General features: G+C 42.7%; 2 protein-coding genes across 5 annotated transcripts in view; one reads left to right on the top strand and one right to left on the bottom strand.

The window, feature by feature from the left end:
- Window positions 1-24,315, top strand: part of LOC142902294 (transmembrane protein 132C) — a 167,413-nt gene that overhangs the window by 139,415 nt on the left and 3,683 nt on the right. The window contains exons 5-8 of the mRNA XM_076047218.1: window positions 5,635-5,778; window positions 15,403-15,611; window positions 22,268-22,541; window positions 23,974-24,165. Of these exons, the coding sequence (XP_075903333.1) occupies window positions 5,635-5,778; window positions 15,403-15,611; window positions 22,268-22,541; window positions 23,974-24,165 (819 nt within the window). The remainder of the gene's footprint in view (window positions 1-5,634; window positions 5,779-15,402; window positions 15,612-22,267; window positions 22,542-23,973; window positions 24,166-24,315) is intronic.
- slc15a4 (solute carrier family 15 member 4) overlaps window positions 21,898-24,315 on the bottom strand; it is a 45,496-nt gene continuing 43,078 nt past the window's right edge. For 2 of the 4 annotated variants that reach the window (XR_012929070.1, XM_076047221.1), the window contains 2 exons: window positions 23,338-23,389; window positions 21,898-22,487 (listed from right to left, as the gene is read on the bottom strand). Coding sequence is in view for 2 of the 4 variants with exons in the window: in XM_076047221.1 (XP_075903336.1) it covers window positions 22,454-22,487; window positions 23,338-23,389 (86 nt within the window). In the remaining 2 variants the exon portion in view is untranslated. Of the gene's footprint in view, window positions 22,506-22,593; window positions 22,808-23,337; window positions 23,390-24,315 lie in introns of those variants that run through there. The other 2 variants (XR_012929071.1, XM_076047219.1) reach the window with 2 other exon arrangements.

Genomic DNA, 24,315 nt, shown 5'->3' with positions numbered 1-24,315 from the left:
TCCGCTAAGCACGATGTGTGGCCTAAGTCCTGTGCAAAAACGTTCCAAAATGCATAGGCCTGTGTGTCTCGTTTCTTATAGATATTTCTGGAGGGGAAAGAGCAGGAAAAAAGTGAACATGACTATAAGGAGGCCGAGAGAGATGAACAAAACAACAAGACAAATTCAACCGGTTTCACATAAACATCTGCGCTGATCAATGTTCTTCTCGGAGCCTTTTCTCCATCGGGACCAGCGTGCAATAACCATTGGAATTGCTTTCAGAAAGGCGCATAGCTGCTACACTCCCTCATTATTATTCCACACCACGGTTACAGCTGATAGGCCACATATTATAGGTGTGCCTATGCTCCCACTGCCTCTTTGGTGGATTACCAACGGGTCCAACAGGCTTCACTTTCACTTTGATGTGCTCACTGTGAATTGACTAAATGTCAGGAAGCTCACTGGTTCAAGCAGACTTAAAGAGACATCTGAACCAGATCTTTATTTTTAAATCATATTTTAGTTGCTCCTCGATTTTTTTTTTTCTCTCAAGATTTCGGGCCACCTTCAGCTGTGCATCAAAACACCAACATCTGAAAGAAGAAATGAAAGACAATTAATATGAGAGCATGTGAATAAAATTAACCATCTCCCTACAATGCAGGGTCGTGTATCTATTACTACTGTTCAGTGCCATGTGTTATCACAACACAGCATGCTGCTGTATTCTTTATACAATGCAGCGCGAGTGGATAATAGATTAGGAGCCAATCCCATTGTCGTACTTAAAGACGCAAAATATCAATGCATCCATCCATTCATTTTCTATCACCTGCACTCGGGTTTGCTGGGGGTCTGTCTCAGCTGTCTAGGGGTGACAAGACGCCAGTTTATTGCAACCCAATACCGACACCTATATGCATTGGATGTCTTTGAACTGTGGTAGGAAGCCAAAGTACCAAGAGAGAACTCTCACTGATGCTATGAGAGCATGTAAACGCCACCCTAAAGAGCCCCTGGTGGGTGATCTTAGCGATGGCACTTGGTCCTCAGGATCTGGATGCAGCAGACACCAAAAATCACCAACAGACTTACACTGTTTGGAAAACTGGTTGAACACAACAGAGGGGCCCAGTAGCGGCAAAGAGGCCGATTGAAAATAGTAAAAGTACAGTGAACAGTCAAATGTAACACGCAGAAACACAGCAAAAATGACCCAAATCAAAACCTGTCTATGTATGTCTTGAGACGTGTGTGTTTGTGTCTTGAGACATTTGAGGTAAAACCTGGCAATACCCAAACCCGAAACATTTTTTTGCAGTCTAAACTTCTCTCATCATCTCCGGTCTATGTAGAGGATCTTTTGTTTGGTTCCCATTGTGGTCACTGGACTGCGCTCCAAGATGACTTTACTGATGTGCACCGCTGCTCTTTACTCGCTGTTTAATAGTGCTGTCTGTGTCTGAGTGCGGTGACCACTGATGCGTCGCCGTCGTCCCCACAGTGGTTTATTACTGCGCGGCACTGCTCCGCACTGCTCCCACCCCACTGGGCCAAATCCAGCTGCTGTAACCTAACATAATCCCCTGTCCTCCGTGGGTCCCAACCACTTGCCCGATCATGTATTATAGATGACCCTCTGGAAATAGACCAATCCCAATAGACACAGAATTAATTTCCAGCAAGCCTCGGTTTTAACGAGAATCAAATCAAAGTTAAGGCACAGATGGGGCAGGGGGGAGGCTGGTGTAAAATCAGGGCCACAGTCATAAAGTTGTAATAAATAACTATTTGAAGACTTAGGAGGGATTTTTTTGTTGTTGTCGTTGTTGTTACCCAGTCAAATCCTGTATCTTAACTAATAACCATAAGACAGTGCTGATGAATGGCCCAAATTCTTGAAATCAACATGGCACCATTCAGCCAAACCTCACAGAATATATATATATATATATATATATATATATATATGTATATATATATATATATATATATATATATATATATATATATATATATATATATATATATAATTTTTTTTTTAAATTGGCTCTAATTCATTAACCTTGCAACGCTGCTGGATGGCTGAGATACCCAGTCTGAAATTTCACACATTCAGTTTTCTTGCCACGTCCCAACAGACTAGTGTTTTCACTCGGACGTGATTTTCCAAAAGCAGTCAGTCCTCTTTCAGGAGTGGCAAAGTGACAGCAGCGGTTATTGTTTGAAAGAGGTGCCTTCAAAAATTGCAGAATGCCCGGTTAACGTTGGCGAGGACGTGCATTTCAAAGCATGGGGTGAAATTTTGAAGTCACTTACTAAACACATTCAAAAGACACATTCAAAAAAATACAATTAATAGTGACATTTATCATTAAACAAACGTATTAGAACAATCATACCATCAATCATTATATTTTTTCATAAATTGAATGATATTACAACTAAAGATATCAATCTTTAGTTCTAATATATACCTCTGAAACCATTTTTGTGAATCATGATCGACAATTGGTATTGAATCTGTTGCTTTACAACTGAACAATTGTTAAAATACAGGTAATCTGGGTGTGTATATAAACTGGTCGTGACTGCAGGAGCGATGGGGGTAGGAGTTAATAAGTTAAGATATATTTTCCTAGTTTGTTTCAAACTCATTATTCTAGAGTTTCTTTTATTTGATTTTATTTGTATCTTCTGTTATTTGAAATCAATCATTCATTCATTCATTCATTCATGAACTGCTGTTCTTGGGCTCTTTAACAGATGGATGTCATTAGATTAAAAAAAAAAAAAAAAAGATTCAACTGATGAGCAAATTAAGCAAACATTCTATCAAAGTATTTGTATCCACATACGATGTGAAAAGTAACTTCAGGACTGTACTGTAAATTGTCTCTGTGGTTTAAGCTACAGTATATCATGCTTTACAAATGTAATCCCACTGCATTGCTCTGGAATTTCTCCCTTGACTTTACAAAAATGGAAATGGGATGTTCTTAGTGCTCAACAGTTCAATCCATTGTTAAAAATGAAATAAATAAAAGTGGAGTGTCTGGGGTCTTCTGTACCATTAAAACTAAGGATATGCTAGCAGGGCTTTTGTTTCAGGCCATCCCAGTAGAAGAATAGAATAGAAATGATTAAAATGAGAGACTTGTGACGTGCTGCACTATTAGCTTAAGTTATCGCGGTTTCATAGTATAGCCAGAGAGCTCTGTAGGTTGTGCGGTGCGAGTACATGAAAGCGCACCCTGACCTCATTGGGAGCGAGTTAATTCGCTATACCCAGGATTCCACAGTGATCTGCTCAATAGACGTGCAAGTGCTTTGGACAGAAAAAGCAGCGGCGGAGATTCCAATGTGCTTGGCTCTATAAGCGTAGTTTAGTCAGACTCATCTTAATTGGATGCCAATTATCTTGCGTGACTAGATCCCCGTTTTTGTGTGTGTGTGTGTGTGTGTGTGTGTGTGTGTGTGTGTGTGTGTGTGTGTTGTTACAAAAGGTTAATATTTATGTTCGGAGTGATTAAGCTGTGCCATTTAACCTCTCGAAGCAGAGCTGTCGTGACCGCTGAGCTCTGCGGCAAGAACTACGGAGCAGACAGAAACTGTCCAATTAGAACTTATTATCTCCAATGTTCTTGACCCATTTATAAATGAGGTGTGCGTTGGGCAAAAAGTATTTATGACTTATTAGTATTCTTACAAACTACATTTTTAAGATTTTTTCCTTTAAATAAATCCCAATTTTTTTTTCCTCATTGTGGCAGATTTTGCTGAGTGATTAACTTTTTTACATTGCCTTTAACTTACCAAGGTATAGATACCGCTGGTTGTGACTAAATGGAAAAGATATGGAACTTCGGCTCTAACATCTAAAGACGTGCATCTCTGGAATCATGCTTCCTCTTCACTTTCAACAAGCCATTTGTTGTGTTTTCAACTGTGATGTAAATTTTTAAATCAATAGTTAGAAGAAGACATTTCGCTAAAGATCCAAAAACAAAGAATTTCTCACTTTTTCCATTGAGACAGTCTAAATGCAGATGCAATCACTTGAATAAAGAAAAAAAATAAAATTTTCTTTGATTTTTGCAAAACACAGATTTTTTTTATTTTATCACATTTTTTTTTTTCAGTCCTGCTGACTTTTGTAGTGCATGAATGCTGAATTTTCCTGTTGTGCCCTTTGCATTGTACCACATCACGCTCAGCTTCGTGATATAACTGTTTTGTTCCGGGCAACCGCTTGTGTTTTTGTTGTTCACCACACTTTTCACTTCCGTAAGAAAAGTCCTTCATCAGTAAAAAATTCCCAGTGATTTTGTTTGGGAAAACATTGGTTAATGGTGAAGCGGCGGCAGCGGCATTCACCGTCAATTCCCGCCAGTAAGAGAGCATTTCAACGATCTCTTGGCACCACTTTTACAAGGCAATTACACACACACACACACACACACACACACACACACACACACATACAGACGCGCGCACGAGGATGGTTATCACAAATACCAGAGAGACTGAAAAGAGTGGCTTTAAATTGCGGCAGATGAAGCAGTACATGAATAAAAGCTGGATGAACCCCGGGTGGCGCAGTGCGCCCCGTGTTGTGTCTTCTTTTGAAGTGTCTGACTCGACAAATGTGACATAGAAGTGCACTCGCGTTGCCCAACGTTAAGTGCCATGTACAGACATGACCGGCTGACTTTTTTTCTGACTTCTTAGAGATGACTTATAAATGTCAGCAATTGGCTGGAGCATCCTCGCAGTGGCGAGAAAGTTTTCTATCTATTCTATTTATTTATTCAATTTCCCCAATTGCGAATTTCCCCACTGTGTCTTCTTCTTCGTCTTCTTCTTCTTCTTCTACTTCTTCTTGGGAAAATACTCATTGAAGTAAACACGTCATAATAGTATTTAGTTTGATGTAAGCACAATATTATAGACGGCAGAGTAATTATTTTCTTAGGAGGTACAATAGAAGTTAATGTGGTACCTCAACTATCAACTATCCGTTGATGACATTAACAGATCTATTTAAATGCAATAAAGCCCCTCTGGAAAGGCCGGAAGCCAGACATTTTTTCAAGAGTTTCAAAGCATTGCTCTTGTCTATTCCTCAGATGTATCGCTACCAAGTCCAAATTTCCTCCACTCCTGTGAGAATAGTTTGAGAGCAGCAATTTCAGCCCTCACTTGCCCTTCTGTTGTTGCAGTGTCTTTCCTGCCCCCTCCTCCTCCTCCGCTTTATTTGCCCGATGTCTCACGTTTCATTTGATGTTGTCTCGTCACAACTGGGGGAGTCTGCGATCCACATTTGCTCTTTTCCCGGAGTCTCGTTAGGGGACGGATTCCACCCAATGCGGACACGTTAACGCAGTGGTTGCCTCTGTTCTCAAAATGAACAGAACAGAACACCGTTTTGCTCAGCTGCAGTTTACCTTGTTATTATTATGCATCACCATCTGCCAACAGTCGTGGAATATGAAATCAGCCGCGCTAATTATTTCCTGCTGTTGCAGTTGTAATGACCAGTTGACATCTCTGAAGGCCTTTCTCAGTGTTTTTTTAATTTTATTTTTTATCTCTCAAAGCTAGTAATTACTCGACCTGTATGCTGATGACTGCTTTTTCTGTCTTCAGGACTCGGAGATTTTGAACACCGCCGTCCTCACTGGAAAAACCGTGGCCGTGCCCGTGAAGGTGGTGACTGTCGGAATAGACGCCTCGGTTATCGACGTCTCAGACGCTGTCAAGTGTGCCTCTACAGACGAAGACGTGGTCAAGGTCAGTGGGATGAACCGCTGAAAGAGACACCCTGCCGCTGAAGGCGGAGCGGAGGAACGCGGAAAAATGCACGCATGAGCTTTTGTGCTCGGATGACACCGAGGAGCAAATGGAGATTTTGAAGAGAGATTTGAGCGACGGTAAAACAATTCTTTGCTCAAAATGTGTTACAACATTGCATTTAAAAGTGATTTGAAAGCACAGAACACTTCTCTGAATTAGAACAATTGGAAATTAGGAGGTGTCTTTTTAAGTATTAGTTTTTACAGATTTTAACCATAGTTGGAAAACCTCAACCAAAAATACCTCCAAACTAAGATTTCCAGTACGTTTCTGTGCCTTTTCAAATCAAGTTCGCTCCTCGGATACGTCACCATCTCTTGCAGTGGTGTACTGCCACCCGAGTGGAAAATTAACACCACCACCTGTTTATCTGGATGCACTCAACTTCTACAGTTTGCTAATTGTGCAGGGTGGAAATGCATATTAATTGAGATTTGAAATTTGCCTCATTAATGGAAATTCAGCTGCGCTTTAAAACCCGCATCACATCCTATAACTATATGTGTACATACCTTGCGCTGACTTGAAATAGCATTTAGAAAGGGGGGGTGGGGGGGGGGGGATTAAAAAGAAATAAATGACATTAATAAAAATGTCACAGATCATATACATACCATTTCATTTAATATAGCAGATTCCTTTTTTATTTGAAATGCTGTTGTTTCACCACCCTAACATTGAAAGTAAGAGTAATACCACAACCTTGACGTCATCTATTTATCACCAAACTGGCTCAATTCAAATCTTCACTTGACGCTAAATCAGCATCAAAACAAAAACAAAAGACACATTTATCGTCAACCAGCACGTGTTGTTTTGCTTTTTAAGACACTGTAGAAAAAGTTATAGTGGGGATAGATGAGACAATTGTCTATGTTTAGCAGGTCTATATTAAATCCTTTGGAGAGAGAAAAAAGATAAACAAACAGATACCACACAACATGAAAGAGAGGCGGCTTGATAAGCAGTGACTGCTGACAGCTCGCGCAACTTCCCCCTTTATTTTTAGAGCCCCTCTCTCAAAACTGGTGGCACAGGGCACCACAGGATAGAAAAGCTTTCGGAGCGTTAGAAGGCTGAGCCCCGCCCGGTATCAGTGGCTTTCCAAAGCTCTCGCGCAGAATCCCAATGACTTCCGTGGAAGATCCGTCTGAAGGAGTTTTTTTTTTTAAAGGAGACTGACAAAATGTTGTCCGTGGTCTGACTACGACTGGGTTCCGGTCAGCCCGACCTGACGTGCCAGCCGCGATGGAGGGGACCAGACGGGTCAAATCAAATGAGAGTAATGCATGTGAGTGGCAACACAAACAGAGGACGGGATCGTGCCGTCACGTCGCTGCAGTTTGTCATGTGCAGAGTGTTGCGTGACTGATGACCCGGTCGGATCCGGAGGGAGGAAACCCCTTCAGATCAGAGCCATTCTTTCTTCTTCTTTTTTTTTTTTTTTCTCCACTCGCAGCCTGACATCACATATGCAAGAATGACTAATTGAAATGATGCGCTCGGGGTTGCAGGGGTCTGCTGGAGCCGATCCCTGCTGTCACAGGGGGAAGGCAGGGCCACACCTGGACAAACCGCCAGTCTGTCGCAGAATCTGATTTTTTCCCCGGGAAATAAAAGATGGCGGACACAAAGCTGACATTTGAATGTGAAACAAGAATGAGTGCATACAAAAACATGCCCCTTTTTAAGCGACATGCTTGAATTTGCACGATCACACGCCTTTCGAAACACACCTTTGGAATTTTTTTTTTTTTTTTTTTTCCAACAAAGTTTGTCTCATATTAGACAGGCTGCACCAATGTGTTGCTTTTTCTAGGAATAGTTTGGTTTGCAGGCGCAACATTTTCGCCACTGTATTATGTCAGGCTAAGAGAAGGCTAGCATAGCTCGCTAAAGTTGTATTTAAATTTGGATGCAATGTTTGTTTTTTATCAATCAAACAAATTTTATTTATGAGGCACTAAATCCCAACCACAGGCCTCTGGGAGTGATTTGCTCTGCCAAAGAGAAAACCAAGTGATCTCTCCACAGTGGGGGGTACCAAACATGGTATGAAAAGAGTAACGTGCATATGCAAGTGTGTTGCAGCTCCTCGTGTTGCAGCTTATAATGTGACAAGTGTACATTGAGCTCACTTTTTTCTAATTTTTTTTGCATAATCATTTACATTATAATTTAAATGTGACTGCTACCAGACTCACACCATGACCAGTCTACAGCCCCGAAGCGACCCTATAAGACCATATGGATCTGTATTACATATATTACTTATATATTACATATTGGTTTTTAGTTGCACAATTCACTGAGCAGTTGAAGTCAAAATGAAATGCGACATCACTGAAGTTACATTGTAAAACATCCATGTGTAATATGTATCCAAATTGCTGATGAAGCTGATTCACTGAAAGTTAGGTTTGTGCAGTCGCTTGTCTACACCGCCTGCCGTGTGAACCACAGGGGAACCCTCGGGGCCTTTTACACCTTCAGAGAACGCCTAGACATTCTCTGAGCCAATATGTCAAATAAAAGTATTTAATAAAACATAATTATTATTTTAAAAATTCCATTTCATTCAATGAATTTCATTTAATACATTTTCTCTCATCTGCATGAGCCTACTGTCAAGTTCCCATCAGTAACGAAAGAGTCGCTGTCCTGAAAGCATGTGTCATCCTATCAGAATCATCAGAATCTATCAAGATCCGGTAAGCTGGCTCATTCACTGGTCTGAACTGAATGAGTTTCAGAAGTCGGGTTGTGAATTGACCAATCACGGCTTGATGTTAGATGGGCGGGACCAAAAAAAAAACACTCAGATGCAGTAGTGGTGAGAGACCAAGAGAGGGAGCTAGAGAGCGAAATGGCTGAATTTGATCGCAATGTGTAACTTCTGGTGTATTGTATGAAATGGGATTTTATTTTGATGACGCACATGAATTTCTTTGACTAAATGAGCTTCAGCGTCCGTATCTGCCGTTTTCGTGAAGTTTGCGTTGAACAGGTGGCTAGCTGTGGGGAACCTTATTGATGTTGTAGCCCGTTACATCAACAACATACTTTGTTAATGGGATGATTGCAGTTAAGGGCTTTCAATTCATCATGCTACTGCTTTTTTTTTTTTTTCCAGTGATCACTTTGATGATGATGGCTGAGTTAACGGCCCAGCTATACATTGTGCTCCCGCTTCGCCGCTGGTGTGAACGCAGCCGTAGTATCCAGTCTGCGTCGTAGGAAGTTTTGACTGGCAACCCAGTGTGAACCAGGATGTCACTGTTCAGAATTGTGTTTTTTTTTCTCTCTCTCTCTCTCTCTGCCTTCTCTCTTTAAGTGCGTATTTTCTTTTGAACTTAGCATACGTTTGATGTAAAAACAACACTGGGGTCTAGAAGGATTTGATAAGTCAACAAGAAAAACCCTTCAAAGTTGCTCTTAAGATGACTCACCTCATCAAACAAGCTGTCACAGCGACGTACAGGGGAAGGCGGGAGTGAAAGTAATTGTGGATGCAGATTACAAAGTCGATGCACTACAGATAGATTCAATTCAGCTTTTTTTTTTTTTTGTATGGTGCCTGAGAGTGGATCTAAACCACAAAATCAACCACTGAGGCAATAACAAAACTCCCTTTTAAAAGACAGAAACCTCGAGCAGATCCTGACTCTCAAATTAAGGGCGGGAGGTCAGCCGCTTGAACCCGAAAAAAGCCGTCGGAGAGGAGAAAGAAGAGACAGAAAACAAACAAAAGTATTATATTAAAGGGACATTTTACTTTCAAACTGTTTTTTTTTTTGTAACGTGGGCACCACAGGTAGTTTTCAAAGCGGCAGTTTTTTTTTATTTAGCAGTGCAGACGATGGAAGGACGTCTATTCATCAGTGAAATGATGGACACATGTATTTTAAAAGTGAGTCAAACTTGAGGTTTGACAACAAAAAAAAAGAAAAAAAAAGAACAACAGTTTGAAAGTAAGACCAAGCAAGACCAACACTGGACTTTGGCCTTATTAAAAAGGTAGAGAATGCTTTCAACTCTATGAACTCTATGAACTCTTAGTTCATAGAGTATGAACTCTTAGTTCATAGAGATATATAGTAATAAGAGATATAATCAGAGCTGGAGTTTACTATTCATAAATGTCTCCTCTCCATTATCAAAACATCAAGGCTGAGCCTCCGACAAGCTCCTGTTGATAGCGACCCGTTGAACAGTTTGTGTGATGTTTTTCAGAAATTCCAGCTTTGATCCACCATGTTGGACGACTTAAACCTAACCCCCCCCCCCCACAAAAAAAAACGCTTCTAAAAAGTACGCCTTGAATTATTCTCTCTCAATGAGTTATTACTTAAATATGCCCATCGAGTGAAGTATTGAGATGATTAGAAAAAAAAAGCAGGTTGTGGGGTTGTGATTAAAAGGGAAGTCTTCCTCAGCCCTGTACATTTTGTGCAGTTTCTAACCCTACACGATGTCACTGGCCTGACAAAAACGAACTGTGGCTCTCTGAGTAGGATGCCCGTCAATCGGGCTCCGCTGGATAAAGCAGGAAATGCCACTGCCATGTATACATATTTCCGAATAGATATCTTGTTTACCAACCGTGACCTCTAGTGCAACCTTTACGAGATACATTTTTATCTTGAAAACCTCAGCTACAGGTCTGAGCTATTTGTCGTGGGCGCCGTGGCAGTAGCTCCGTCTAATCTGCCCCAACAGCCAGAAGCCCAAACCTGCATCATGCTGACCTTTCAAAGCATGAAACAAATACTTTAAACATCACAGAGAAAACGCTGAGTGGGTTACTGGGATTGATTGGTCTCCTCTTCTCGAATGTAATGTAGTTAATAAAGATCATCAACCAACTTCGAGGCGACTTTTCCCAAACTGATTATTTCAAGAGAGATTCTAGGCAAGGATTTATTTATATAAGCGGCACCTCATTTTAAACCCACGTCAAGGTGTTTTCCTCGCAGAAGTGTCTCGGCGGGAGTGATTCTTGCTTTCTGCCCAACGGTCCCTGCAGCTTAATCGCTTCTGTCAGGCCGAACTGTGCGTACGAGCCAGAGACGGGCTCGTCCCACCTTCATGCCCCTCCACCTCCCGCCCCCTCCCCTATCCTTCATATCTGCCACGGATTGTATCTGTCTGGTGAGTTGTTAATTTCCTGGGCTAGATCCAGCGACAGCCTTAATGTCCTCTGTAAGTATTCTCCTGTTAGCTGTCTAATGTGTTTGATTAATGTGGCGGCAGATCCTCCTGGACATTTATGATACTTTGTGAGTCAGAATGATGAGGACTTTCTAATTCACCCAGACAGTCCCTCGCCACAGTTTGACTCGCTAAGCATCCTGCAGGATGATGGGGCTGCGCAAGGGGTTAAACGGACCCTCTGATTAATTGGCCGTCTTTTTTTTTTTTTGTGGAGGGAGGATATTGATTTGGAGCCAAAGGCCTGCCAATAACGGCGAGTGGCAGAAAGGTGTGCGTGAAGTAAAGGTGTGGGGGGCTGCTAACATGTGACTAGCATGTTTTCCATTTTCGTTTTTTTCATTTTCCTTGATCAATTTTACAGAGTTCCAGCAGATAGTTGAGTATTAGGGAGCTCTTGCAGGGAATAAGCAAGTAAAGTACGGAAAGTAAAATGAATGACTATGAGTATTCTAATTGAGTGTGATGTGTGGGGGGCTGCTAGCATGTGACTAGCATGTTTTCCATTTTCATTTTTTCATTTTCCTTGATCAGTTTTACGGATTTCCAGCAGATAGTCGAGTCTTAGGGAGCTCTTGCAGGGAATAAGCAAGTAAAGTATGGAAAGTAAAATTGATGACTGAGTATTCTAATTCAAGTAAATTCAAGAAAAGTACTTTCACTGACTTTTTGCGCAGGGTCAAAATAATAGAGAATGCTAACATTTGCATATTTGGCAGTGGCAGCCGCTGCACTGGTCTTTTGTGCTCCCACGTCTCATTCTGGCCCCGCGGTCTGACGCTCGAGCACGCGCGGCGCGCGCGGATCCAACTTATGAGACGAGTCAGAGATGAAGGAGCTGTCAACAACTCCTCGGTATCGGCGGACTGAGTGCAGTAAGAGAAAAAGAGACGCACAACGAGGGCTGATAAGAGCAGGGACTCCTCTGACATCTTTATCAGTTCAAACACACTCTCTCAGTGGGAGCCGTGGCTGACTGAGTCCAATCTGCTCCGTGGCCGACTGTAGTCGGGGGAGCAACAAAGCCTTTGTAGACCAAAGCTTCATTAAGCAGCTGCCACTGTTACATTACAAAGTCATGCGCATGTGTGTGTGTTTTTCTGGGCCCCCGACTTAAGATACAGCAGACACCCAGTGAGCCGTGCCACTGGCGGTGGCAGTTTTGGGTAGTTTTTACAAGTTATGCAGTTACAAGTATTCATAAGTGAGTTAGTCAGAATCAGAAATCAGAAAAAGCTTTATTGACAAGTATGATTTTCCACATACAAGGAGTTTGTTTTGGCGATGTGGACGAATCTTGCAAAAAAAAAAAAAAAGTTTAAAAAAAAATATATATATAGATATATATAACAATATAACTATATGTACACACAGAAAAACTTCATCTCGTTTTCAATATAGCTGTCTCGAAGTTTAAGTCTTTTTTCGAATCAGAGTTTTCTGGCAACTGTCGGAACATTCGGCTCACATAGCCGACGCTGTTTGTGTCTTCCCGGAGGTTTTCTAGAAATTCTACTATTTAGTCTAAAATCGGTAATCCTCATGGCCAGGGCTGACTGACCTGTAGGGAAAAATGACCACTTAACCAACTGAGAGTAATGCTTTACGTCATACATAGACGTAGACATAGAGCGGTCGTGGCCGTGTTAGGTGACCGTTGACACAAGACTGCTGAAGACCATACCTCGTCGTCATATTCTTATCCAAGTCCAGGTTTGCGCGAGCAGTATCCTTAGGAAAAAAAAACAACAGTTTTTCATTATTATTTTTTTCTGCTTAAAATGAACATGATCTTTCATGGGAATGCTGTAAATTTTGCAGCTAATCAAAGTTACCGGCACGGAGGGGCTACGGGTGGGACGCCTGACAGTGTGGCTGTGCATATTTGTGGAATTAAAACGCTCGCGGTTTGAAGAAGCCGCCGCCGCGTGATTGAGTGCACATAGGCAGTGATTCACAACACAATAAAGTAGAATGAAATGTGCGTAGCTGGCAAAGGCTGCAGACACATTTGCACCATGCCTGCGTCGCAGTGGTGTCTGCTTTTATATCCGTGCAGGAACACAACGTGGCATTTTCGCCACGAGTACGTGTAATTATGGCGGAAACAGCCTGCAATTGTCGACGATTCTCTAAAGTTATTCGCCGTGACAAACTTTGAATTACTGTAATCATAACGCTAGGCTGGTGTCATTGGACGGCCACAGCTGGCAGATGTTTTCACAGATTATTTGCTGACACGGTGTCAGTGCCTGCGTGTTTATTGGGTAGTTTCAGCAGCCTCGGGGAGCAAGAGAGGCCTGTTGGGCGTCTGCCGGCAGACTGACAACGGCTTCGGCGAGACCTCCAAGTCAGGGGTGAAGGCAGCCGGAGACGACGTGGAGAGCCAACACAGACGGGAAAAGAAGTCTCCGAGAGATAACTAGGGAACGGCAGTTGTGTCTTCGTGTCCATGTGCAACTTGGCCAGTTTGACCTGAAACTATGAAGAGAGTGTCGGCCGGCAATGGTCGTTGTACGCCTTCCTTGAATACAAGTAAAAACAAATGAGTCTGTCTGATCAAATGAGAAAGTGGGATTCCCCCCCAAAAAAAAAAAAATAATAATACAAGCTGTTAGTTTTTCTATGGTTACAGTAGTTTTTTTGTTTTGTGGAGAAAAAAAAAATTAAACAAGGAGTTAACAATTTAAATAGAAAAGTCTCAGAGCAATATGAATTCTCTCATAGCAGTTTAAAAACAGCTAATCTCCGTGGTGCAATTCCATGGGGCAGTTTTGTTGTTGCATTATCTTTTTTTTTTTTTCTTAATAATTTAAAAAGAAAATAATTTTTAGAAGTGCTTCCAGTATATTTAACGCCCACCCTACCAACGGATCTACTCGGTGCCTCTAATGGGGAAAAAAAAGGTTCCAAGTTTCAATGCAACTTTAAAAGTTGGCCAACTTTTTTTTTTTTATTTAAATTTTTTTTTTTTTTGCAATGATGGGCCCCCAAAGCTTTGCGCTATTCTATGCAGATCCATTATTTGAAGCTTATATCCTGACTTCAAAACGCTCATAATAACAGCGTGTTTACTCGGTTGGTTCGCACCAGAAGGTCCGCACACACGGACCAGAGAGAGCGTTTGAAAGGGGAATCAAATGATAATTCTTTGATGACTGTTTTCACTACTTGCGTCCAACCGCACCGTGGCTCTTGATGAAGGCCACCAGTTCACAGCCGTGGGGTGTACCGATCAATGCGACAAATTTCCAAGAGTTCACTTTCACTTCAAATTTACTTTTCACAGAAACGTCCACTGGCGTCGGTCCCTTCGCTTCACTTTAGGTCCCTCAAAGCAATAGAATCTGTCAAGCGCAAAGTTTTCTGGTCACAGAGGACATCCTGCCTCGGCTTCATGATGAATGACTGTTTATGGTTTTATCTCGCTGAGAAGAAATAACTTGGAAGAAGAAGAAGAAGAAGAAGAGGGAAAAAAAAAACTCCCCAGACCATCAAGTTCCATCTGGTTGCAAGCAAGCATGCTAGTCCGCTATATGGAGGGATCAATCAAAAAGCCCCCAAACACAGCACATTTTCTGTTTAGCTGATTAATTAATCATTCAACATCGGTGTCTGGATGTGCGCGAGATACCCGCGTTGCAATGTTGTGCAATTTGTGCGCGGCATGTGTGTAATTCCTGCTCATCAAAAGATGGAAAGGGGGGGGGGGGGGAACGAGACAGGAAGGAAGGATTCTGGACATTAATCAAAGTGGGCTGCAACTAAAGAAAGGAGGCATAGAGGAGACATCAGAGACAGCGAGCAATATGGAGTTTTGTCTTTCAATAGCACAAATTGGCCCACTCATTCCATTAGTCCGGCAATCTATGAGACAGATGGCTTTGGATTGGCTTATTTTATCGAGAGGCAAGTCCTCCCCTCTTCCCTCCTTCCATCTGTTGGCTCTTCTTTTTTAGCTTTAGGCAGAAGTATAACAGAGGAGCAGAGCGCGACCTGTTTTTCCCTCAGGTTCAAAGATGTCCTTGCTGCCCTCCTCCACCCCCGACACCCCTCCACCCACACCCCCACGGCTCACCTCCCCCATCTTTTCCTGAGTGAGTGTGGAGCAGATAGAGGACCTTTCATCTTGTTCAAAGTAGTCAGAGGAATTCTGTATCAGCGGGTAGCTCAGGATGGTAAAGCCTTATAATCAACGGCGAGGGCCTAGCCCACAGCGCGGGGCTTGCGCACTGTATTGCAACTGTGTAATTCACTGTGTAGTCATCCAGTGCAACCTCTGTCTAAATGCCGGCCGCTGATCTGCGCCTTCCCTTCCCTTCCCTTCCCTTCCCTTCCCTTCCCACGCAGGTGTCGGACAGGTGCGACTACGTCTTCGTCAACGGCAAGGAGATGAAGGGCAGGGTGAGGATGATGGTGAACTTCACCTACGGTTACCTGAGCGCTCAGCTGGCGCTAGACGTGTGGATCCCCCGGCTGCCCCTCCAGATTGAGGCGTCCGACACGGAATTGAGCCAGATCAAGGGCTGGAGGGTCCCGGTCCTGGCCACCGCCCAGAGGTAGGGAGCTGCACCACTGCCCCCCCCCATGGAGCCCCTTCCCAAACCAACAGACAATGTTGCAAAATATGTTAAGAAACAAATAATGTTTTTTTTTGTCCTAGTTATTTGCTTTTCAGTCATTGTTAAGTTTGTTTAGAATAAGAATATGACCACCGTGTTGATAATCATGGTCATTTTTCTGTGTGGCTGTAAAGTTGCCTCAGTGTCTTCCACAGCTGGGCTGTTGGTCTGTGCCTTCAGTCTCAGTGTCACAAACCAGTCCATTTTGCACAAGCTTGGCTGGCTGGAGGAGCTAATTCACCTTGACAAGTGGTGCAAACCGGCAAGTCAAACACAGTTTTTGACTTGCAGGCAATCATATTGTATATTATTATCATTATATATATTTATAATAATAATAAAATGATAATTCAATTCATTTATTTATTTTTCATCTTCTCTTCAGGACCCCTAGCGCCCCCTCGCAATCTCCCACTTTGAAAACCACTGTTCTAACAAACAATGATGTATTCAGCACTAGCACGATTTTAAAGGGGAGATTTATCATGAAGCCAAAAGGTCGTCTGATGTTTTGAGAGCATATTAATCAATTTATAATCAGCATTGCCTTTTTTTTTCTTTCGTAGCTTGAAGCTTTTTAGGCAAAGGCAAGGGGAAGATAAAGCAGCTTTACCGGTATTACAGTGACTGAGCACGGTGCCACATTTTGGTACCTATCACGCACGCGTTTTTGAATGATGGGAGGAAAGCGAAATGGCCGGAGGAGAACGTTCAAACGCCACGCAGGAAAAGAAAAAAAAAAAAAAAAAAAAAAAAAACCTGGATGGCCGTCCGGACCTTATGGAAGAGTATTAGGACCACAAGAAGAGAAAAAACTTAAGATAGAATTTTTCTTTCAAGTTTCCGAGAGAATAAAGTTGAAATTTCGAGAATTGAGTTGACGTAAAAAAGAGAAAATTTCAAGAGTAAAAATCGAAATTTTGCAATTAATGTCAATGTGAAGGAAGTCAAAATGTTGAGAATAAAGTTGAAAGGCTCTGCCAATAAGTCTAGCGGAGTACTTCCGTTTTCGCCAGTTTCCTGATTACTGTGCGTGAACCTTGTGGGATACACCTGCTTCTGGCAGTTTACTTTTAACTGTTGGTAACTGGGTTAATCCACCATCAATTTCGACTTTATTCACGAAATTTTGTCTTTTTTTTTTAACATCAACTTTATTCAAGAAATTTCTACTTTATTCACGAAATTTCGTCCTTTTTTTAACATCAACTTTATTCACGAAATTTCGTCTTTTTTACGTCGACTTTTTTCCATGAAATTTTGGCTTTATTCACAAATTTTCGGCGTCTTTTAACATGGACTTTTTCGCGAAATTTCATAGTTTTTTACGTTGACTTTATTCTCGAAACGTTGCCTTTTTTACATTGTCTTTATTTACAAAATTTCAACTTAAAACTCAAAATGAAAACCTAAGTAAAATCTCCCTCCTGTAATATTTTTTTCTCTTCTTGTGGCGCTAACCCTCTTTCGTAGGACCTCCTCCCGCTCAATAAGGTGCTTGGTAAGCAGACTGTTTCCCATGATGTGAGAGTCCTTCAGGTGTCTCAGACTGGGTGATGAGTCCTCCGTCCACTCGCTGGTCTCGTGTCATCCCCCTTCTCCTCAGGTGACGCGTCTGATTTCCACAGTGGCAGCCCTGAGATGAGATAATGACGGGGACGTGTGACTCGAGCGCCGTGCCACCTGTCTGCCGCTGACTGCTAGTTCCACTGACAGCTGCGGGGCTGATAGCGAAATGGCTGACCTGTGCAATACAGCTTGTCAGGGAGACGCGGCTCCGAGTGGACCTGCCATCGCGCCTCCCACTCATCAGTGGCAACTGCGCATTATTAGAGCTGTCTGGAGGTCAGGGAGCTCTGCCAGGGGCAGGGCGGGGGGCTCCCTCACTAGCGCCGCTAACGCCGCTAACGCTAACCCTACAAACAGTCGAAACCCAGCAAGTGACGGAGCTGCAGAAAAGCTTTTGGAGTTTTTGCAGCTGTCCCACGCGCTAGCGTGGCCGCTCTAATTATCCCCGCTCGCCTCTTACTTTGAGTGACAGAGGTACAGCATTCAACTAATGCCACGGCTTGTCGGGGATGTTGCTTTCCCAGCTGCGTGTATCCCTTTATCAGCGGGGACAAGCCGGCCCGTGTTGTCATTGTCGACGCCAGCGCCGCGGCTGACGGGCCGCGCGCAGCTTTGTTTTTTTTTCTCCCCTCCCTCCCCGTCTTCCAGCCCGTCTTCGTTTATCAGGGGATAACAGCCGTGACCTTGCAAAGTAGCGCCGCGCCTGTTGGCGAACGTCGGGCGCCGGTCCACCACCGTCCCGTAAGCCTGCGAGGAACAAGTGGCGGGACCTTTCTCTCCGTCGGCCCGGGGCCTGGCACGCCTGCCTCTCCACTGGATGGGAAATCAGGGCGGGTTGGTGCGGTGGGAGGCGGGGGTTGGGTGGGTGAAAGGAAATCCAGCCCTGTAAGTGGGATGGTTGCAGTTTGTGACTGGCACTGCCTGTGAGGCTAACCTCTTTCCTGCCTAAGCCCTGTCAAAACAGAGACAAAATAAGCTTGAGCAGACAGCAAAACCTCAGTGTGGGAGTAGCTCTCAAGCATGGACGCTTCCTTCAGCGCATCTGTCATAATATGTTTATTACGAGTTCTTCATTTGAAAATAAATAAATAAATGAGAAATCGGAGTCCATTATCATGTTTGATGCAGTTTAAATCCTATAACGACACTTCCCCCTTTAACTCAAAAACACAGAGCTTCACTTGGATTCACTTGTGTACCGACGGCCCGGCGCTGCGCAGACCGATAGAGGTGGTGCAGATCCGCCATTGTCCTCAATGGGTTCATGATTCTGGTTTCCACTGTCTTGTCTTGTCTTTATTTATAAGATAAGGTATAAATAAAGTTATCAGCAGGAATGAAGTTCATCAAGAGTGTATGTGAATGTGTGTGTATGTGTGTGTATATATATATATATATACATATTGTCGAAAATGAGGATGACACACACACATTAATATGCAGCATATCATCTGAAGTCAGAAGAACTAGGATGCAGTGACACTGGAGCAGAATGAGGAATTGTTTTTGCAAAGCAGGCTGCCGCTTATTAGATTAACCTTCAATTAGATTTTGAGATGTCCGGCGTATTTTCACTGGAATTAAGATGGTTGGATTTTACTGTCAGTTTGTTTGCTTCGGATGTCCATTACACCTCATTCAGCCTGCATCTATAAAAGCCAATAAAGAAGCTGCTGAAATGCTGAGACAGTTGACATTCGAGCTCGGGCTTGCGGAATCTAATTTTTACATTTTTGTCGCCACGTGTAAAAATGAAAAAACCCAAAAGTTGATTTTTTTGGTCGAAGACTGCCAAAACTGTTGTTCTCATTCAAAAGTCCCTCGCTGACATTAAATTCAGTGTTATGATTGCAGTTTGAGGTTCAAGGCAGATCGATTTTTGTTTCTCTGAATGATATGCAAATGAGAGAAAAGAGAGAGGGAGACAAACGACAACAAGCATCAGTGGAAAGGAAACAGAAATCCAAGAGCAAGTCAGTGTTTGGTGTCACATTCACAGCTCACAAATCTTGTAATTCTCTTACGATGAACTATTAACCTGACCAAGTGCTAGATTTTATGTCGCTGGTGGTGCATCTCCTATTATGTGGATTTTGAAGGTTGGCCTTTAATTAGCCACTGTGGACTAAAATTAACCCGAACAGGATATTTCATGCACGTAATAAAAACCAAAGTATATATTATTTTTTTTAGCCAGAGGGACTGAAACAGCCATTTTCCTCTACGGGGATTTTATTGCACCGTTAAACATGCAGGCAAACATTCCACAAGGTGGAGGAGTTAACGTTCATGATTATGCATAAAAATTGTCATAGCCGGCAAGCTGAGGCAAGGATCTGCCAATACAATGTGTTCTTACTATGTCTAAAACCCAGTCAGAGGTAAAACAGTGGGATTTAGAGACAGATTCCATCAGACAAAATGTTGGAAATATTCCATGCACGGTTTGGGGGGGGATACTGCCGCATCATACATATTTCAGTGTATGTGTGTATAGCAAACCAGAGAATGCGTTTTTTTTTTTTGGGGGGGGGGGGGGGGTTGTTTAAGAAAATCTCAAACCCAAAGATAAGACCCAGAAGTCACAGATTTTCAAAAATAATGTGTTGCTTTGATATGAACGCTGCATTAAAATCCCCAAACTTAACACTGATCCAAGATTTTAAAAAACAAACAAAAAAACAACAACAAACAAACAGTTTTTTTTTTAAAGTTGAAATGGTTTTTAACCACCATATGTTAAATGGCACAGCCGAGTTGAAACAGCATTGTTGGTGACTGACGTGGACGTTACCTGCTGCGTGTCGAACAAAAACCAGTTGGACATGGAATGGACCAAAAAGAAAAAGAAAAGTACACTAACTAACTAAAATAATGTATCTCCTCTCTCTTTGTCCATGTGCTGCTTCGCTTTGATTTTAGCCAGAAAATTTTAATAACAGGTGGTTGGACAGACGGTTGTGTGGGTGAGAAACTCCGAGACCATTTGTCTGCGCGATAAGGTGGCGCTCGTCGCGGCGACGTTGCAAACACCGAGCGGCAACGGTCACGAATGAAATGCCGCGGATGCACTATCTTTTCAATATGTCACGGATGTCCTCAAACATCAGTTTTGTATCGAAATAGGAAACAGACTGTGGTCTCGTATTTGGTGCAGCGCACCTGCCTCGACTGTAAAAATCCAACCGAGAGAAGCAGTCGGTGAGTTTTGATCAAAAATCCCTTCCGTGACGGTGCCCACAGGGCGAAATGCTGATGATTTAGACAAACCAGCGTCACAAATTCTGCGCAGTGTGTGATCAATAAACTTGCTGATATAAACAGAATAGCAACTACCTTTTAAACTGTGGCGAGCCGCTGCATTTATTTCTTTCAGATATAGGCCGTTGCTTCTTCGACGCTGACTGAATACCAGTCGAATGTGTGTGTGTGTGTGTGTGTGTGTGTGTGTGTGTGTTTGTGCGCGCGCGCGCGTGTGTGATTTTCCTTTTATTTGTTTTGCAAATGCAAGACGATAATAAATAAATAAATAAAACGGCAAACTGCAGAATTGAATGACACTGCAGCTGTTCACTGCGCGTTCGAGCCGAGTTTGTCATTCCAGAGGCAACTTTCCTGCTGGAAAAGAGCTGAGCCTCCGTCGGCTGATTTGTTGCCCCAAAGTAATAAAATGAGATTTGCTGGCAACAAAGCAATCGGGAAGGCTATTAAGTAAAGCAGTGAGAAGGTGTATATGCATCCACAATTCAGACCCTGAGCTCCGAGAGAGACGCGGCGAAAGACAAATGGCGAGCTTGATTGATGCTCGGTTAGTGGCTTAATCACCGCCACTGCATCATTTGCCGGAGCCGTGTCGGCTAAGCATCCCTGTGTGAGTTATGCTGATCACCACGTGCGTCTGACAGAAAGCTTGTTTTAATTAAAATAATGAAATAATGAAGTAACCTGCCGAAAACAGCACAGGTTGCACAATGCGGATTTGTTTTCCAGCCGCCACTTAGTAATTCCACGCATATTTAGAAGTTAGAATGTGCGTGCATGTCATGATTGCTTGATGTGTTTATAATTGTCTACTTTTCTATAGATCTATGATGGTTGAATGTTCTACTATCTTTTCATCTTTGTTCCCCCTATTTTACCGCAATAGAATTGATTTAATGCTAAATCCTGACTGTCTCAAATCAACATACATTTTCCACTTTTTGGAAGTTTTTCTTTTAAAAATTCCACTTTGTCTTTTACTATCTTAGCCTTACTCACATGTTATAAAGACAGTATACATAAAATAAACACACACCACAGTTTTAATACCTGATGCTGCAGTGAGCTGAGAGTGCCGAAACCAACGAGCAGATAGCAACTTAGGCTAGCTCATTTAGCTACTGCACCACTGATACGGTTTTTAAAGTTGTCATCATCATCAAATAAGAAAAGACAGCATAAATGTTGGACGTTAAATGTTTTATTTTTATTTTTTTTATAAATTACTTCATGAGTTTACACACCACAGTGTTAATACCTGATGCTGCAGTGAGCTGAGAGTGCAGAAACCAGTGAGCAGATGCCAATTTAAGCTAGCTCATTTGGCTACTTACACCACTGATACGGTTTTAAAGTTGTCATCATCATCAAATAAGAAAAGACAACATACATATTACACGTTAAATGTTTTGTTTTCTAATGAATTACTTCCTGAGTTTACATCCTCCAGTTTACTGTCCACTTTGTACATTGACAGTACAAAGTAGAGGGGAAAAGCTGAAATTTTACTTGATGTGAGTGCTAAATGAAGTCTAGACTAAAATGGAAAGTTGATGCAGTATGTGATTACATTTTAATATGGAGGAGAGTTAATAAAAGTTTGTGTAGTCTCGCGCAAAGTAGGACACTTGGTCAACCAGGATCCTAAACAGTGCTTCCCAGGGTGGATATTAAAAATCAAAATTGCTTCCATAAACAACAATCACTCGTGTACTGAGTTGCTGTTGTTGTTGTTCTCTTGTTTGTTTTTTCCCCACCCCCAGGTCAGCCCGGGACAGTGAGGAGGAGGACGATGAGGACCGGAGGGGACGAAGCTGTGCGCTGCAGTACCAGCACGCCATGATCAGAGTCCTGACTCACTTCATCGCAGAGTCGGCAGATTCCCGGGGCCAGACCAGCTACATGCTGGGCTCTGACTGGCAGGTGGACATCACTGAGCTGGTGTGGGACTACCTGAAGGTGGAGGACCCCCAGATTGCACAGCTGTTGGACAGAAAGATTCTGGTGGGACGTGACACGGGGATGACAACCATCCAGGTGGGGTCAGCCGAAGAGTGCAGAATATTTAAAACAAAGTTTGATTTTTAGCAAATTTCACATTACTATACAAAACTAACAGTTCTAATCATGCTGCAGATTGTACTGTGAGATGACCTGTTTATTTGGTTGCATTAATTTCCAAATCTCAGTTAAGATACAACAGGAGTACCAGGAAATATTTCCCCACGATTATGCTCATATGTAAAAAGTAGGAAAAGAAGGAATTAAAGGCTTGATCTGATGCAGTTCGGTTGGTTGAGGATCTGAGAATATGGATAAGCCACAATGTGGCAATATGTACAACAGTTATTGCATTTGTGAGATCATTTGGCTTCTTCCCATCTGGCGGCACCGAGAATCAGACAAAACAAAATGAAGGCACTCGCTAGAATGAAAACTGGGAACCAAAAGAATAAATTCTCATTTGGGTTTTGACAACATTTGCTTCCCGAACCTGTGAACTCTCCATACAAGCATCAATCACGCTGACAGTTCATACTGGGCACTATTGGTTTAGACTCACAGGTGTCTTTTTTTTTCTCTGTACTTTCTCTCACTGTTCTTTATCACTTCGCCGGCATGGAGGTTTGCTTTGGCTGGCAAAGGGTTACAAAGTACATCGACCGAAGCAAAGGGGTTGGGGGGGGATTTTGTGGAGGCACAGAGCACAACTTGCAGGAGTACATATAGAATTTATCATAAATACGATTTGACTTCCAACCTCTGTTTTTTGGGGCAAAAGTGTACCTTCCCCATGGATTATCACTATTAATCAAAAGGAACGGATTCTTACCTACAGGAGGTTGGATGGCAGCCAAGTTGAGTTGTTGTTTGATCCGCACCACCTGAGCAGAGAGATAAAATTCGGAGGAGGGGGAAAGAAAAAAAACATCAGTTCCACATACTGCTTTTGCATATTGCACAGAGACTTGCTTGGTCTTTCATGCCGGATAAAACACTTTTTTTTCCTTCTTTTTCTTTTTTTTTTTTTATCCCTCAACCACCTATAACTTGGTAATCCGCTTTTTTCCCTACATGTTGGGTGACACCTTCTCTGCTCTGCTAAATGCTTGTTGATGTGATGCTGCCAGATTTAGCTTGTCAATCAAGCGCTCTGGCCAGCGGAGACTTCGAGTCTGTGGGGAATTTTGTGCCGGTGAAGTTTCCGTCGCTGGTTTCTTTCACTTCTGCTCTGCAGCTATTGACGCTGTCGTTGCCGATTTCACCCGGGAGTAACCTCAGCAACACTGAGTGCACGGAGAATGGCATGAAAAAGCTTCCATTATTCAATTTTTAGGGCTATACAGTCGGTTGAGTCACTATTACAAAGTCATCTAATCATGAGAAAATCATACAAATTATGGCTTGCTTGAAAATAGCGGCAGTGACGCCAATAATAAAAACAAAACTGCTCTCTGTCGTATCCCAGGTGCTGTCTCCTTTGTCGGACGCAATCTTGGCTGAGAAGACCATCACAGTGGTGGATGACAAAGTGACCATCACGGAGCTTGGGGTCCAGCTGGTGACTGGCCTGTCCATGACTGTGCAGCTGAGTCCAGGGAGCAACAGGGCCATCCTGGCTACCACAACTACGCAAGAGGTCCTGCAGAGCCCCAAACAGGTCAGTGCGCTGCGGCTCATTTAGGTGCAGCTGCAACGATTTAGCTCAGTAAAGCTGCTGAACCCTCCCAGTTCCCGGAAACTGCAGAATAGAACTGCTACACAACATTTGACTGTGCTTTAATGACTGAATACCCTTCTGTTTAACTTT

This window comes from Nelusetta ayraudi, unplaced genomic scaffold (assembly GCF_046127955.1).
Source record: "Nelusetta ayraudi isolate G7.1 ecotype Tasmania unplaced genomic scaffold, CSIRO-AGI_Nayr_v1 ptg000092l, whole genome shotgun sequence".
In the NCBI taxonomy this organism is placed as follows: Eukaryota; Metazoa; Chordata; class Actinopteri; order Tetraodontiformes; family Monacanthidae; genus Nelusetta; species Nelusetta ayraudi.
The sequence above is the reverse complement of the archived record's forward strand: the minus strand, read 5'-3'. Positions and strand labels throughout refer to the sequence as shown.